Genomic DNA, 16,013 nt, shown 5'->3' with positions numbered 1-16,013 from the left:
GTGTGGGGGAGGAGGGCAGAGCTTGCAAAAGGGCAGGCTGATGTCTTCAGCCAGGACCCTCCAGCCTAGCCTGTCCTGCTCTTTGAAAGGGGAGGACTGTCCTCAAGTTTCCTAAGGGACCGGGGAACCAGAGACAACCCCTATCCCCAAAGCCCTCTAGACTCCAGAGAATTCAGACCAATTTTCTGTTTCTGAATTGCAACCCGGTGACAACTCATTAGGAGGCTATGAAACCAGGTAGGTGTCTGGAGTCCTAATGAGTCAGGGGTCCCTGGCTACAAGTAGTTATGGCTGGTGAGTGATGTGGGAAACAGGTATCACTGAATAGCTTTATTGAGCATTTTGGGCTGGGCACTAAGCTCAGCACTTTAATCCCCACAACTGGCCAGTGACATAGCTACTGTTACCCCACTTTACAAATGAGGAAGGACAGGTCACAGAGGCTCGCTGCCTCAAATGGCAGGCCCGGCTGCCTGGTCCCAATGCAGAAAGTACCCAATGCCATGCCTGGCACATAATGACCCTCAGCGGAGGTTACCCCTCTAGTCTGCAATCAACACCATTCGCCCCAGGTGGAAGGGATCCCAAGCTCTCTCCAGCTTTCCAGTGGCCCTTAACCATGGGTCACCCTTGCTTGGGAATCTGCCCCCAGACAGGACGCTTCCACTTCCCCCAGGCCTGGCACTGCCAGCCACTGCCCCTCTGCAGTGGCTTTCCAGGAGTGGGGCAGCAGCCCCTGTCCTCCCCACCACTCTGACTCTGGCCTTTGCCTGTTGCCGAGGCTGCTCCCTGCCCCGTAGTGAGGACAGCTGTGTGGCTAGGGGCCCGTCATGGTGCCACTGCCCACCTCCACCACCCAGCAGTGCTTCCCAGTCTATCACCTGCCATCCGCCCCATCTATAAGCTGGCAGCTGCTGCTCTAGCCTCAGGTGAGGAACAGCCAGGAGCTGCTGGCATGAGGCTCTGGGGCTCAGGTGGGTCTGGTGCTTCTGTGGGGAGGGAGGCAAAGAAAGTTTACTCCCACCTTGACCTGGCCTGCACCGGGGGCATCTGGGGCCATGCAGGTGGCAGATGTTGGGTAGAGGCTGTTGAGTTTAAGTTTTCCTCCACAATGACACCTGCTCCTGGGCCAGGCTGGGCTGGCATCCTCTTCTGCTCTTCCCATCACTGACCCCAGGGGCCCATCTGCAAAATGGAAACCACAAGCTGAACTTGCCTACTTTGCCAAGTTGATGATGGCTGCAGTGAAACGTGCCTGATGCACGTGGAGAGCCAGCATCACCTGGGGCTCTCTTGCTGTTGGGGTTCTCTGCCCCTGGCCCCAAGCCCCATTGGCCATCAGCGGCAGAAGCCTGGCATCGATGGAGAGGAAGGTGACCTCATCTGACTTACAGCAGGAGGACACTGAGGAGCAAAGCAGCTAGACAACGGCAGTGGTGAGGGTCCCCACTTGGCATCAGCGATGTGGTCACTGCTGGCCAGTTCCCTCCAGGGCTGGGGCTGCCCCAGCTCAGAGGTGGCAGGAAACACGGCCACCAACTCCATGGCTGGGCGGTTCCAGACTGTCACATAAATCAACCTGGGCTTTATGAAGCTAATGAATTTGCGTCCAATATTTGGTTTGGAGCCTTGGGTGGCAGGATGATTTAATCAGCTTTGTCTTTAAGCAAGAGGGAACATAATTGGAGAAGGGTAGTTCCAGATGTTTTGAGTTTTCAGCCACAGTGGGGCAGCCAGGTCTTCCTTGCTCTTGGCCTGACCACTGCAGGCCCCTGCTCTACCCAACCTGAGAGGCCTCCTGGGAGGAAGTCGCAATGATAGATGGAGAAGGGGCATTTGTTTTTCCCGTGGATGGAAAGTGACACGTGGGGACAAGCTATGAGAAACACTGAGGTGCGACGGCACAGAGAAAGCGGGCTGAGGCCAATTACACCACGCAGGGACTCTCCCAGGCTTCAGCTGCCAGGGCAGAGGTGGCGCAGCCTGTGGGCTCCCCGAGTTCCCTGCAAATCCCACCCCTGACCCTGAGACCACCTTGGGCCCCGGGAGACCCTACATCGTCGCTCTGTCAGAGGTCTGAAGACGCTGAGATACAGGGGAGGGGCTGAGCAAGGCACTGAACTCAAAAGAGGGAGGGGTGGGGCCTGAGACCCACCCCAGAGAGGCAGCTCCAGGCCAGGGGCTCTGGGCTCCAGGACAGGTGGGGCCAGGCCCAGGGCTGGGGGCAAGCCAGTGAGGGTCAGGGGGACCCCCAGGTCCTGAAGCAGTAGAAGGCACGTTGAAAATGCAGAGTTCATTCGAGTCACCTGTGTTTCCCAGGAGGCCAGCCCAGCAAGTGCGTGCATGGCTGAGTGGGAAGTGGCTGGGGACCTGGCCTCCTTCCATGGGAATGGAAGTGGGGGCCCCATCCAACCCCACATTGCCCAAGGGATATAGCGTGAACACTGAGCACCCACGCTCAGCCCCTAAGGGAGCCGCTTTTAGTGTTGGAGTGGGAGCATGGGCAGCCTGACCATTGTCAGGGTGGGAACCTCAGAGCCCTCCCACTGCCATGTCACTGCCAAGCCGCTGAGGTGCCAGGTGGGGATGGCTTCCCTCTAGTAGGACCACCTGCACTGCAGGAGGCCCTGAGGGCTCCAGTGGGGCAGCGAGGGCAGCAGACGGTCCCTTTCAGGGACAAGCTCCAGACTTTAGGCCCAGCTGGCAGGCGGCTGTGTCCCTGTAGAAGGGATGCTCCATCCAGCCTGCTACTCCGGAGCTCGCGCCCACAGCGAGGGCTTTCGCAGCTCTATGTGGGGACTCTGGTACCAGTTAGCACTTCTTGTTCTTGTCATGGGGCCAGCCAGGCCCTCTCTGAGGTGGCACCTACCGCCTCCCAGGCCTGGTGGGAGGGTGGGCCCTGCCGTCACAGGCAGACCTGGCTAGGATGCTTCCAGCCTGGGATTCGCCTCTGAAGAGGCAGCAGCTGCTAGTGGAGGTTTCTTAGACAAGAATGCAGGATGGGGCAGGAGAGGGGAGGGGCATGGGTCTGGGACAAATGATGGCAGTGCCAGCACTGCATCTCCCACTGTGCAGGGAGTAGCCCGCCCTGGAAGTGGGGTGGGGGGTGAAGCGTGTTGGAAGATGTGGGAGAGGTGTGATTCCAGTAATGAGTCTTAGAACTTGGAAGCAGCCACGCGTCACCCAGGCAGAAGGACCTGGTGGGAGAGCTGCCCGGGGGAGTGAGGACAGGTGCAGACTGGGTGGAAGGTGGGGTGGGGAGAACACCCCCAGCTGGACAGGGGGTTTCCCCTAGAGCCACAGTCCCACCTGCCCCATGAAGACCTGGGAGCAACTAAATCTGGGCTCTGCGGGCGAGGGGTGGGGCTGGGGCCCCTATGCCTCCTGTCACTAGACCTGCCTGTCCTGCCATCAGAGCTTGGTCTCGCTGAGGACGATATTGGCCGTGACGAAAATGAAGCAGGAGAAAGCCCAGAGCAGCACGAAGCCCACCCAGAAGGTGTGGCGGAAAGGGGACCTGTGCTTGTTGCTGACCCCACAGCCAAAGGCCAGCTGGGTGTCCCTGCGGCAGTGGTACACCAGGAAGGCGGGGATGACGTACTGGATGCCGGTGCCCGCGTAGGCCCCTGTGATGCCCACCAGGGACTCCAGGTCATGGGTGCAGAAGGCCACCAGCACAGGCGGCACCAGGGTGATGGTGGGAAACACGACGCGGTCCACCACCCACGGGTATGTGCCGCCCTCGCGGTGGAAGAGTGTCTTCCAGTTGTTGCGCAGGGTCACGGCAATGATGGGGAAGTTGGTGCTGATGGTGAAGACGGGGAAGAGGCCCAGGAAAAAGCGCACAGCGGCCAGGCCCACGACGTCACAGCGCGCGAAGTTGAGGGTGTACATGTCCATGAGGCTGTCGCCGCGGAAGCAGAAGATGGCGGTGAAGGAGAGGAGGCCGTAGAAGGCCAGGATCAGCACGTAGTCCAGGAACACCAGCCTTGTGAGGTGGCGCTTGGAGGAGACGGGGGTAATGAGGGATGGCAGAGAGTGCTGGCACATGAAGGAGTAGACGCACACCCCAAACAGGTTCCGGACCCCCGAGAAGTCAGCCAGGGGCGGGTGCCCCTCCCCTTGTCCGTGCCCGATGCGGACCAGGGCCAGCACAATCATGACGGCGAAAGCTGGGAAACGAGAGAGAGGAGTCACCCGGTGGGGACAGGCACGGCCCTACCTTGAGTTTCTGGTCTGGGGGGTGCCTTTGCGGGGACTAGAGCCCCGTGAGAAAGAGTCATTAAATGCATGTTCATGCAGCCCTGTTCTTGGGTGGCTCAACAGTGGCTGCTCATCAGAGGAAGGTCCCACATCCCTCTCTGTCCTGTTCTCCCCTCTCCCTGCTGAGCAGGGGGCCTGGGTATGTGGGGACAGGGCTGCAGTGGGGCCAGTGGCAGGGTGGTCCGGCTTTGCAGAGGTAGTAACTCTGTCTTCTTAGAGGAGGGCCAGTCCTGGGCAGGCACTGCCTGGCTCCCTCATCAGACCCCCAGGGCTCTCAGGGGCTCTGCCAGCTTCCTCGCAGGGAGCAGGCTGGGTCAGGACACAGGGTCACCCTCTCTCCCTTGGTTTAAGGAATGTGAGGCTGGAGAGCTGGGGGGTAGACGAAGAAGGGCATGGAGTGTTTGGGAGGAGGTGTCCTCCTGGGCCGAGGGCATCTGCTAGACACAGCTGAGGCCGACAGGCAGGAGTGCTGGGAGCCCTGGGCAGACAGGTGAGTGCCTAGGGGCCGAGGGCAGGCAGGAAGTTGCCAGTGGTCATGCCAGGGCAGAAATAGCAAGGACCAAGGCTGCGGACTGCCGAGTCCTGAGCTGCTGACACCGAGGCTAGAGGCAGGTGGCATGTGGCTCTGTTTTCCTGGGCCTGGCAGCACAGCTAGGGGACAGGGGACCCTCTGTGGAAGTGGAAGGGGGCCTGTGGCCCCATCTGTTCAGAGCAAACAGCTTGCATTGCTGATGGAGACCAGGCTGGCTTCACTTCGCAGCCCTTTACGGTGACCCTCCTTCTGGGCTGCCACTGGAGACAGCCTCACAGCACGCCCTCCAGGCTGAGTTCCCCAGAGGCAGCCTGCGCACCGCAGGGACAAGGGGCTGTGTTCCCAGTGCTCTGAGGAGATGGCACTCTTAGATCTTTCTGTGTCTCCCGCTTCTGCTCTCCGGGCTACCCAGAACCGCGGTTAGCTACTCACACACGGAGACCACCGGTGTCCGTGTCTGTTCTGAAGCTGACCAAGCCCTGCTCTCTCTGTTCAGAACATATCTGACAGCCTCTCTAGCCTGTGCCCTCACCCCTCAGGTGAAGCCCACGGGGACACGTGACATTTCTTGGTGAGCAGCACAGGCAAGTGTGAAGGGGCAGTGGCCAGAGGCCAGCTCACAGCTCGGTGGCTCCTGTCTGGGGCCCCCCGCAGAGCCCCAGGGCTCTTTTGCAGGTGGGAGGCTGGGTATCCTATGGTCCCCTTTGGGCCAGGCCCACTCCCTGACTCCTGGAAGGAAGAGGTGGTTCTGATGGGACCCACAGGAAACCAGGCAATGTCTTCCCACAATGACACTGGGAGTGAGATGGAATCTTCATCTATTACTTTTAATCAGAACTGCCTGACACTGTCGGGGACAGGAGGGGAGGAGGGGAGCGTGGAAACCGGCCTGAGAAAATTGCCGGTAAAGAAGATGATTTGTTTCTGCCTCTCACCGCCTGCTCCAGTCCCCGCCACTCCTGACTCTGAGGGCCTGGGGACTCCTCCTCCCCCGACATCACAAATCGTCCCAACCCTGGTCAGTCAAGCAGAAGCGGCGGCCTAGTTCCTCCTTCCAGTCTCAGCCCAGGGAGCTGCCTCCAGCTTCACCCACTGGGGGTGGATGGCACAGGACACCTGTGGGACAGCCCAGGACCCTGAGCAATCTGCTCGCCCCAGAGATTTCTGCGGGTGGGTAGAGGGGGGTGTGCACAGCAGTGCCTATGTGAGAGATCCACCCCACAGGAGTTGTGTCAGGGCAGGATGTGCAGGAGGGGTACCGGGGAGAGAGCAGACAGGCTGGAGGCGGAGTCCCTGTGAGCCAGAAAGGGCTACAGAGCAGAGCTGAGCAGGATGGGGTGGGGGTACAGAGGCCAGACTAGGCCCGGGGCACCTGGTGATTTGTTATTCAGGAGGCTGCAGCAGACTGTTCTGCCACCATAAGTGGGGCACAAGGGTCAGGGCAATGGGGGCAGCTGCTGTAGGGCAAGATTCAAATCCTGCACTGCCACTGCCATCTCGAGGTACCACCTTGAGACCTGGCACTTGGCCCTGCCCAAGGCTGGCATGAACTTAGAAAAAGGCAAGTGGAGAATTCCTCTAGCTGTCTGTCACTCGGCCCTGGGCCCTGGGTCTGGTGAGCAAGCAGGCAAGAAGGCAGGAAGAGGTCAGCTGTCTGGACATGAGCATCCCTGCCACTGCTCTCTCCTGCCCTGGACACAGCTCGTGCTTCTCTGCTCCTCTAACTCCCCAGCCTCACATCTCCAAAGAAAGGCAGCTAGCTCTCCTTACAGCCCTGACCGTGGGATTTCCTCATGGTAAATAAACCAATTTATAAAGTAGGTTTCCAAAGAAATGAGATGGCTGTACACACACACATACACCCCTGAAACATACACCTTCTAACTGGCGTCCTCCAGAGCAGCTGTCTTGGGAAGAGGCACCTTTGACACCAACAATGATGTGGAACAACTTCTAGAACCTTCAGCTAGAACAAAGCCATGGCGGCTGGGCACGGTGGCTCACGCCTGTAATCCCAGCACCTTGGGAGGCCGAGGCAGGCAGATCATCTGAGGTCAGGAGTTTGAGACCAGCCTGGCAACATGGTGAAACCCTGTCTCTCCTAAAAATTAGCTGGGCTTGGTGACGCGCACCTGCAATCCCAGCTACTCGGGAGGCTGAGGCAGGAGAATCACTTGAACCTGGGAGGCAGAGGTTGCAGTGAGCTGAGATTGTGCCACTGCACTTCAGCCTGGGCAACAGGGCAAGACTCCACCATCAAAACAAACAAACAAACAAACAAACAAGCCATGGATATGGGTGATTAAAAAAGGATTTCATGATCTTCTAGCCATAATTAGTTTCACCTCGTAATGCCACTACCTACATTACCTAGATTAGTCACCCATTTCATTCTTTTGATTGTCTTAAACAAGTCTATTTGCAAAAACCAAGTCTACCTTCGTGGGCTGGATGTTTGCTGCCGCCTACGAGTCAGAAGCAGATGCTAGAAGCTCTTGGGAGGTGATTCCAGAGTGTTAGAAAGTGGGATAAACACCTGACGGGGCAGGCGCAGCTGCAGGGCCATGTGGGCTTTCGTGAACTCCCCTTGGTCACACCCTGCACTGCTGTCAAAAGCTCACCCAGCTGTGTGGCAGCTCGGCTGCATGGAGATGCCACCAGCTCTGGGGCTGAGCAGACCGAGTGTGCACCCAGCAGAGGTGGGTCATTCACCCATGAATCCTGACCTGCACTCAGGGCGCTCACACACCAGGAGGGGGAGAGGCCGCCATGGTGAGGAGCATATCCGGGAAGGGCAGGTGGTTCTAGAAGAGCCACGCCCCCAAAACAGGGGTGAGGACCAGCTTCCCAGTGGAAATGGCCCCAGTCGAGGCAGAAGGTGAACCCAGCTACCTGGGGAGGGGGCAGGGCCCTCCGGTTCGGCACCACCATGAGGATATGAAGGCGGGTGCTGGGATCTGTCCCCTGGGAGTGGAGAGTGAAGGGAACTGTTCCAGCCTGGTCTCCAAACCAGCAAATTCAAAAGAAACTAGCACCATCTAGAAGCTCGTTTCCCTGGGAGATGGAGGAAAGGGAGGGAAGGGAGAAAAGGAAGGAAAGGAGGAAGGAAGGGAGGAAGGGAGGGACAGAGGGGAGATCAGGGCCGTGACCTTGCAGAGTCCTGGGACCATGGCCCGAGGCTTAACCCCCACTGCCCACCTGGCGAGGCTCCTGTGGCCCCACCCCTTTGTCTGGCCCCTCCCTGCCTCCCCTGGCTGCGGGAGGAGCAGAGTTCAACAGCCATCTCCTAGATTGATCGCCACATCCCTGGGAGACAGCTGCTCCAAAAACTTATTAGGTCTGATCATAAATCAAGATGAAACGAGGATGACAGGTTATGGAGACCCTGCCAGGATGCGCGATGGGGAGCAGGGCTCCAAGAGCCACACCGATGCCCGGGGCTCAGCCACAGCCGCCAAGACAGCCTGCGCCCACCTCGTGGAGGCTGCGTGGGAGGCCAGACGGGTGTGGAGGCGGGACAGAGCAGAAAGTGCTCCCCAGACACGCTAAGGACCAGACACCCAGGACTTCACAGTCAGATGTGCAGGGGGGTCGGCCCCCAGCAGGGCCTGCAGTTCCCCAAGAGCCTATCACAGGCAGTGCCCAGAACATCCGCATCCACATCCACCCACAATCCCACACTGGGAGTCCCGCTCTGAGTGGTGGAGAGCAGCAGTGAGAAGCTGGGAGGAGGCAGAGGGGAGGACAGAGGAGGAGGCTGACACAGGTCACACGAGCGGCTGCTGGGCCTCGGAAGGCTCAGCTACAAAATGACAAGGGGAGGCAGAAGACTTCTCTCTTAATATCTGAGTAAAAGCCAACGCAAAAGCCACCGCATTTGTCTTGTGTCACCCATGGGCCCAACTGGACTGTTCATTCCTTCATTCAACAACAATGGACTGAGTTTCTCCTGGGTGCTGGGCACTATGCTGGCCATCTGGGGACAGCATCACTGAGACAGGGGTCCTGTCCTTCTGGAGCCCAGAGTCCAGGGTACCAGAGTCCAGGTGGAAGGTACAGGGGACAAATTATAACCAAAGAACGGGCTGGTTATCAGGCACACTAGCTGTGGGGTACATGATGAGATCCCCGTCGCGGGAGGCGGCCAAGCCTGAGGGTAGGAGGCACGTGGTGGGGGTCCCAGAGGGGAAGCAGGTGTCAGACGGGACATGGAGGACCTTTCGGAGCCGTTCTGACCCTATAGGTCTGTGGCTGCTGTGACTCCTCATGGTTTAGGAGGAGCAGCTCAATGCGGGGAAGAGACGAGGAGGGGGCCCCCGAGGACACCCATAGGCAGAGCCTCACTGAGGCCCCGCGAGGTCGCCTGCCGAGGCTGCTGGCTGCTCACAGGCTCATCCTGATAGTGGATCTCAGCTCCACACGCAGGCCTCACCACACTGATTCACCTGGGCCACAGCCACTCCCCTCCCTCGCACACTGACACCTGGGGAGGGAGTGAGGAAGACAGAGCGAAGGCACAGGAAGTCATTGTCTTGGAGCTGAGATAAAACAGGCACGAGTCCTGAGCTGCCAGAGGCCAGTCAGAGAAGGCGCCTGCCTTCCCTTTCTGAGGAGGCTAGAAGTAAAATTTACACAAGGACTGAGCTGCCAGGAGGCACATCCAGTGTACGGGCATCTGGACAAGCCAAGGTTCTTGTTAATATCGGCTTTGCCGCAACCTCAAGCGTGGCGGTCAGGGAGCAATTTCACATCAAGATATGTTCTTGTAACATCCGAGTCCTCAGGCTCCTAAAGCAGTCAGAAGAGAAGCGAAGAGAAGCAGCCTTTCCCCACACAGCCTCAGCCTGGCAAGAGCCAGATAAGAAATCCCTGCAGGCACTGCCTCCACATCTGTCCTCACGGCCTCTCTCCTTGGCAGGGAGGAGGACAGGTGAGCCCACCCACTCTGAACACCTGCCAAACGGCAAAGGTGGCACTGGTTTATAAGGGGATGAAAGTCAACATCTCTCCCTCCCTTCCAGAATATCCCTGCCCTCCTGGAACCTCACCCTGGGGGCCTAGGGAAAGAAGGGGGCCTTATTGGAGGGATAAAGCCGTGACTGGGCCAAGCCCTTGTAGCAGCTGAAGGTGACTTGTTCTTGGGGCCAGATGGGGATGAGTAGGTGTCTGGAGTTGGGGCCCAGGGCCCTGATGCTCATGTTCGGCGAGTCCTACCAGCACCCCCAGCTCACCTCTCTTGGGTCTCTGTGGGCAGGGACAGAAAGATCAGAGTGGTCAGTAGCCAGCCCCTTCCTTCCAGCACTGAACACACACCCTTGGGCATCAACATAAGGGCTGGCTGAGCTGCAGGTACGGAGAGGGACAAGCTCCTTCCAGGTCCTCCCAGGCAGCGCTGCCTTGGTCTCTGAGCCATGTGAGGCCTGGGCAGGACTCCGCCTTCCTTACAGAATGCTGGGGTCTGTGTGGGGCTGGAGAGAGTTGGGTGACCTTCCCAGGCACCACTGGAGTTGGGGCACAGGGGCCAGAGCTCTCCAGGCCTGAGAGGGGAGGGGTGGAGCAGAAAGCCATCCCAGGAGCCCCCACCTCCGCTCTGGGGGCACACATGAAGCTTTCCCCATGAGCATGCGATGCTGAGGCACTGAGTCCTTCTTGGTGGCTTTCCTGTTTTCCTCATCCCAATGACTGGCTCTGGAATTAAGCAAGGGCTACTTCTGGGCAGCCTGAATGCCGCCCACGCTCTCCCTGAAGGTGGCAACAAACCCACTGGGCTCTGACGGAGAAGCACCGAGAAGCATCTAGAGGCGTGCTGACCACCAGGGCCACACGAGGCCGAGGCTCCTGAGCACTGGAACATGGCTGGCTCAAACTGAAGTGTGCTCAGGTGTAAAACACACTGGATTTCAAAGACTTGGTGTGTGGCCCAGCACTGAGGTGGGCGGATTACTTGAGCCCAGGAGTTTGAGACCAGCCTGGCCAAAATGGCAAAACCCCGTCCTTACTAAAAATACAAAAATTAGCCGGACATGGTGGCGGGCGCCTGTAGTCCCAGCTACTAGGGAGGCTGAGGCAGGAGAATCGCTTGAACCCAGGAGGCAGAAGTTGCAGTGAGCTGAGATCGCGCCACTGCACTCCAGCCTGGGTGACAGAGCGAGACTCTGTCTCAAAAAAGAAAAAAAAGACTTAGCGTGGAAAAGGAACGTAAAGTATCCCACTTGTCATTTTTTTCATGATTACATGTTGAAAGATATTTTTGATATGTTAAGTATTTTATCAAAATGAACTGAATTTCAAGATGTCGCTACTAAAAATTAAAGACTTCGCCAGGTAGCTGGCATTGTATTTCTATGGGTGTCTCAGTGGGGTTTCCTGTGCTGGGGGTCTATGGGCTGTGTGGACGTGTGCGTACCTGGGAAGCACCTGAGATGCTAAGGATTTGAAAGATTTCCCCCTCCTGCCACCAACCTCGGTCCAGGACTCCTCACTCTAACCCTGTCATCTGCCCTGATTTGCATGGGGACGCTGAAGACCTAGGGTGGAGCTGAGACGCTGCACCAATCCTTCTCGAAAAGCCCAAGGACAAATGGGCTCTGAGTACCCCCGGGCTGTGACCCCCAGGGCAGTCTGATCTGGTGAGGGAGGCACTGGCTGGGTCTGGGGTGCTATGGAACTGGCCTGTGGTCCTGAGCCACCATCAGAGGGACATCTCCATAAGGATGTGAGCTGGAACAGAGGCTCTCGGGAGCCATAGAGGGCCCTGCCCAACGGTCCCTGCCCAGAAGCCCCCTCCCCCAGCCCACTCATCCCCTTCTACAGGGCCTGGAAGGGATGAGGAGTATGAGGACAGGCATCCACTAGGGCCAGACCGCACGCGGCACACTCCTCCTCCCTAATCCCTTTGGGTGTCCGAGTTGTGCACACACACTCAGAGCCATGACCCTGAGGGCCAAGGGTGAAGGGTCTTCCTCCAGGCATGGCCCCCCAGGCCTTTTCCACACGCCAGTGCTGAGCTGTGCCTTGGCAGGGCTGCTTCCTGGAGAGCTGCTCCCACAACTCTCTGACCTCTGAACCTGGCTCCAGATGTCCCTGAGGTCAGGGCGCCCCAAGCCCCGTGCCATTCCCTGCTCCCCATGTGTGGCTCTGGCTCTGACACTGTGAGGTGGAGGCCATCCATCACGGTGGCTGTCTGGGAGCGGCACTCTCTTTTCCAAGCAGAGAATCAACATGCCAGGGCTAATGATAACAAATGGCCGGCAGTGTGCCCATCACCAGCTCAGGCACCGGCACTCCAGGCGGGGAACAGGACTAGGGGAGGACTTGGCACCAGCTCCCTCCTTCACCACCACTTAGCCCTTGGAAGGTGCCGGGCTGCAGGGCTCTCTTGGCTTTAGCTGGGCCATCGGAAGGGGTGGGTGGGTAATACCAGCCTGAGCAGAGAACCACTGGAGACCAGCCTCTTGGCCCTAAAACAGGGGGAGGTGATTGGGCATTTGTTCCTTAAATAATGGGACTGACCTCGGCAGAAGGAGACCCACATTTGCAGGCTGGAGGTGGAAGAGCCCAAGGATCCTGCAGCCTAGAGGTGTGAGCGACACTAGGACACAGTCCTGGCTCGGAAACAGCCAAGTTACACTGGGCACAGCTCCTGAATCTGCCACTTAACTGTGTAATCTTGGGGCAAACTGTTTTATCACCTTTAAAAATGCAGATGCGGCCGGGCACGGTGGTTCATGCCTGTAATCCCACCACTTTGGGAGGCCGAGGCGGGTGGATCACTTGAGGTCAGGAGTTCGAGACCAGCCTGGCCAACATGGAGAAAATCCATCTCTACTAAAAATACAAAAATTAGCTGGGCGTGGTGGCCCAGGCTTGTAATCCCAGCTACTCGGAAAGCTGAGGCAGGAGAATCACTTGAGCCTAGGAGGTGGAGGTTGGAGTGAGCCGAGATTGTGCTGCTGCACTCCAGTGTGGGCGACAGAGCGAGACTCTGTCTAAAAAAAAAAAAAAAAAAGAAGATGACTGTAGGGACGCTGAAGGGTTGGAGTGAGACAGGGCAGTGCCGTGCTGGTAAAACCTGGCTCACAGCAATCGCTCAGGAAGCTGCACTTGCCTTCTATCATTGCAGAAACCCATTGCCCCTGCTGAAAGCCCAGTTCCCAGGCAAGCAGGAAAAACTGTGTCAGTGCTGAGTTCTCATCTAGCTCCCCTTGTGCTCCAACGAGGGGGACTGGATGATACTAGTGACCCCGCCTTCCTGGCCAGGTCAAGCTGCTGTCAGAACAGTTCCCAGGAACACCTTATCACTGGTCTCAGCTAACCTTTGGGGCTCTGGGGGTCAGGGATGGGGAGGAGGGCAAGTAGGACCCCAACAGGCTGCTCACCCCTGCTCTGCCAACCAGAGTGACCCTCAGTTCCTCCTCTTACGCCCCTGCCTACCCCCACCACCGCCAGCATCTTTTAAGGCCCCTCAAGGCCAGGCAATCCCCACTACCCCACCTCTGGGGCCTCCAGGTGTGTGCCCTCTCTGGGAGGGGCTAAAGGAGACAGGGTCTTTGGAGCCTGAGCTGGCCATCCTTCCTGGGGTGGCACCTGCCTGCACTTGGGCTGTGGTGTGGGTGAGGGCTCTGCCTGGGAGGAGCTCCCTTTGGGGACTACAGGAGGCCCCCACAGGGATGTGCCAGGCACCAAAAGCATCTTGGCCCTGGGTCTGGTTTTCATTTCAGACCTGTAGGGCATCCAGCATATGCCAGCTTTGCCTAGCAACTCACCCACCATGCACTTGGGTTTCTGCTGAAAGGAGGGAATCTAAAGCCAACTGATCTTCCCATGTGGGCCAGCTCCTGTGCTTTCTGGAGGATTCTAGCTTCGTTCACTCCTCACCCCAGGAGAAGAGGAGAGCGCTGAAACAACCAGCTTTATAGGACGAGGTTCTATCCTGTGGCTAAATTATTTAGCCCAAAGGACTGAGAGCAGAGTCCCCCTCTCCCCAGGGTGGCAGGAGGTGGCAGCAGCCTGGTGAAGGGCAAGTGTCTGAGCCTCTGGAGCAATCAAGCCTTCCGTCAGAAATCACGGGCTCTGGCCTTTCATCCTTCCACTTCCCCACACCTTTGGAGCCTGGCAGGTGGTGCCTGGGAGGGCAGGGTCTCAATTTTTCATTCTTAAGTTGTCAGAGCAAGCTCAGTGTGCAATCATTGGGAAGGGAGGGCCTCTGGCTGCTGGCTGACTAATCTCCTTCCCGGAGATTGGAAACATAAAATTTCAGGCGCTGTCACCTTTCCTGCAGGCTGCTCAGCCCTTTCCTCTCCAGCAGCCAGCTAGATGCAGAGAGAGACGGGAAGGAGAGAGTGAGGAAGATGAAAGGTGGTACCGAGCAAGGATGGGTGGCCCCTCCTGGGTCTGAACGTAACTCTGGAGCTCCAGGGTTGCTGGGGGCCGTGGCAGCCCTGCAGATGTATATGACGGCCTGACTTGCTGCAAGGTTAAGACTCACCCTCCCACGTGAAGCCCGGTTCTGCACAGAGGCCATGACCATCACCATCGTCGGGCCAGACTCGACCCACGACCATGAGTGATCTGGGACTTAGTTTCCTTGCCTTGTCAGTGCCCGGACAGCTGGGCCACCGACCTCCTGGGCACTGCAGGAGTCTTTGTCTGGTAGCTGGATCTGCCCATCTCAGCCATACACAGATCAGAACTGATAACAAAGGCTGCTAGAGGAGAGGTACGGCCGCAAGGGCAACACCCTTTGCTCGGGCCAAGTGAACTCTCAGGTCAGTCCTGACTGATGCTAAGGAAGGGAGTCATTTGGCGGCACATGGCTGGCTGTTCGCCAGCAAGCGTTCATTACCTGCCCACTTTACCTTAAAACAGAAACACTGGGTTCCTCTCCTATAAATGGGCGTCTGTGCATTTGCAAAAAGAACTTCTAGAAAACCAAGAATAAAATTAAGACCCAAATGCAACATATACAAAAGGTTTTTCAAGATTCCCTCCACTGGGAGTGTAACCAGTCACGACTGGACACGGAACAGCCCAGGAGAGCCCTGGACAGTGGCCCAGTCGGAGGGTGGGCAGGGCTGCCGCAGAGACCTGGGCCGTGCAGGGCTGCTGACAGCAGGGTGGCGTGGTGCTGGCACATGAGGCTGTCTGGATGGAGGCACAGGGGGCATTTTGGGGGGTCCTTCTGGGACCTCTGAGAGGCACTAGTTGAGTGGTTGTGGAGGAATTCCAACACCAAGCTGGCAGCAGTGGGCACCAGATGGCCCAGACACGAGACCCCTGGCTACCGGTGGTGACAGATCAGCGCAGTCCCACTGGGAGGCTGTCTGCAGGGATCAGTCATGGGTTTGGAGACAGGTAAACACCAGAAAGCCTCATGTCCCCAGGTGATGGCTTCCTCTTGGGGGCCTCACCTGCCACCACCACCACGTCCCACCTCTCCCTGTCGGCTTGGAAAACAAATCTGGGGCAGTTGCTGAGGGAGGTGGAGAGAGTGGGGCCGAGAACTTCATGAGGCAGGCTCAAGTTCATCCACAAACGCCTGAAGAGGACGGTGTCTGACCCACTTTGAGGGGAACACAGATGCAAAAAGAGCGTGTGCAGCGTCTGCTCCGCATACACAATCAGAGGGAAGGGAACCCTGCGGTCCTCGGCAGCCCAGGCCCGAGGAGGGCTGTGGCACTCCAGAGCAGCCTTTGTTAAAAAGAATCCGGATTTTAATAACCCCAAATGGGGCGCCCCGCACCGAGCCAGCTGTTCATGGGAGGCGCCTGCAGGCATCTGTCGGTGAAAGTTGGTAATGGGACTGAAGTAATGAAGCTGCCATTACTTCAGCCCGAGAGCTCCCTGCGGCGGGGCGGGGGCAGCCTCCCGCCATCGGCTTAGGTGCTCAGATTTGGGATCTGAAGTCCCTGCGCTGGGCCTGTAAGCAAAGAACATCCTCTGTGCTGCATCTCCCCTCAGCATCCCTGGTCTACCTGTGGCTGGCAGAGGCTAGAGCCCCTGCCCCTCTGTGAGATGAGCCTGCCTTTCATTCTCCCAGCTCAGAGCTTCCTCAAAGTGGGTGGGAGTAGATGCAGGGGGCGGCGGAGCAGAGAGGCCTCCTCTCCACGCACCACAGCTGGGATGTGGCAACAGAGAGGCTGCCCAGAGCAAACCTGGGTGCTCCTAGATCTCACCGTGACACCAGTGTGGACACCCAGGGCCTGCTCTCTTGAGGTAG

The 16,013-nt window shown here is 58.1% G+C and overlaps 1 protein-coding gene across 5 annotated transcripts in view; it reads right to left on the bottom strand.

Moving 5' to 3' along the window:
• Nucleotides 1-315: 315 nt before the first annotated feature.
• Nucleotides 316-16,013, bottom strand: part of TMEM104 (transmembrane protein 104) — a 63,060-nt gene continuing 47,362 nt past the window's right edge. For 4 of the 5 annotated variants that reach the window (XM_063599374.1, XM_063599375.1, XM_003813321.6 and 1 more), the window contains one exon: nucleotides 1,616-4,172. In XM_063599374.1, coding sequence (XP_063455444.1) covers nucleotides 3,412-4,172 — 761 coding nt within the window. In that variant the 3' untranslated portion in view covers nucleotides 1,616-3,411. Of the gene's footprint in view, nucleotides 1,186-1,615; nucleotides 4,173-16,013 lie in introns of those variants that run through there. The other variant, XM_024926209.4, reaches the window with a different exon arrangement.

This window comes from Pan paniscus, chromosome 19 (genome assembly GCF_029289425.2).
Source record: "Pan paniscus chromosome 19, NHGRI_mPanPan1-v2.0_pri, whole genome shotgun sequence".
NCBI classification, from domain to species: domain Eukaryota; kingdom Metazoa; phylum Chordata; class Mammalia; order Primates; family Hominidae; genus Pan; species Pan paniscus.
This window is presented reverse-complemented; position numbering and strand designations above follow the sequence as displayed.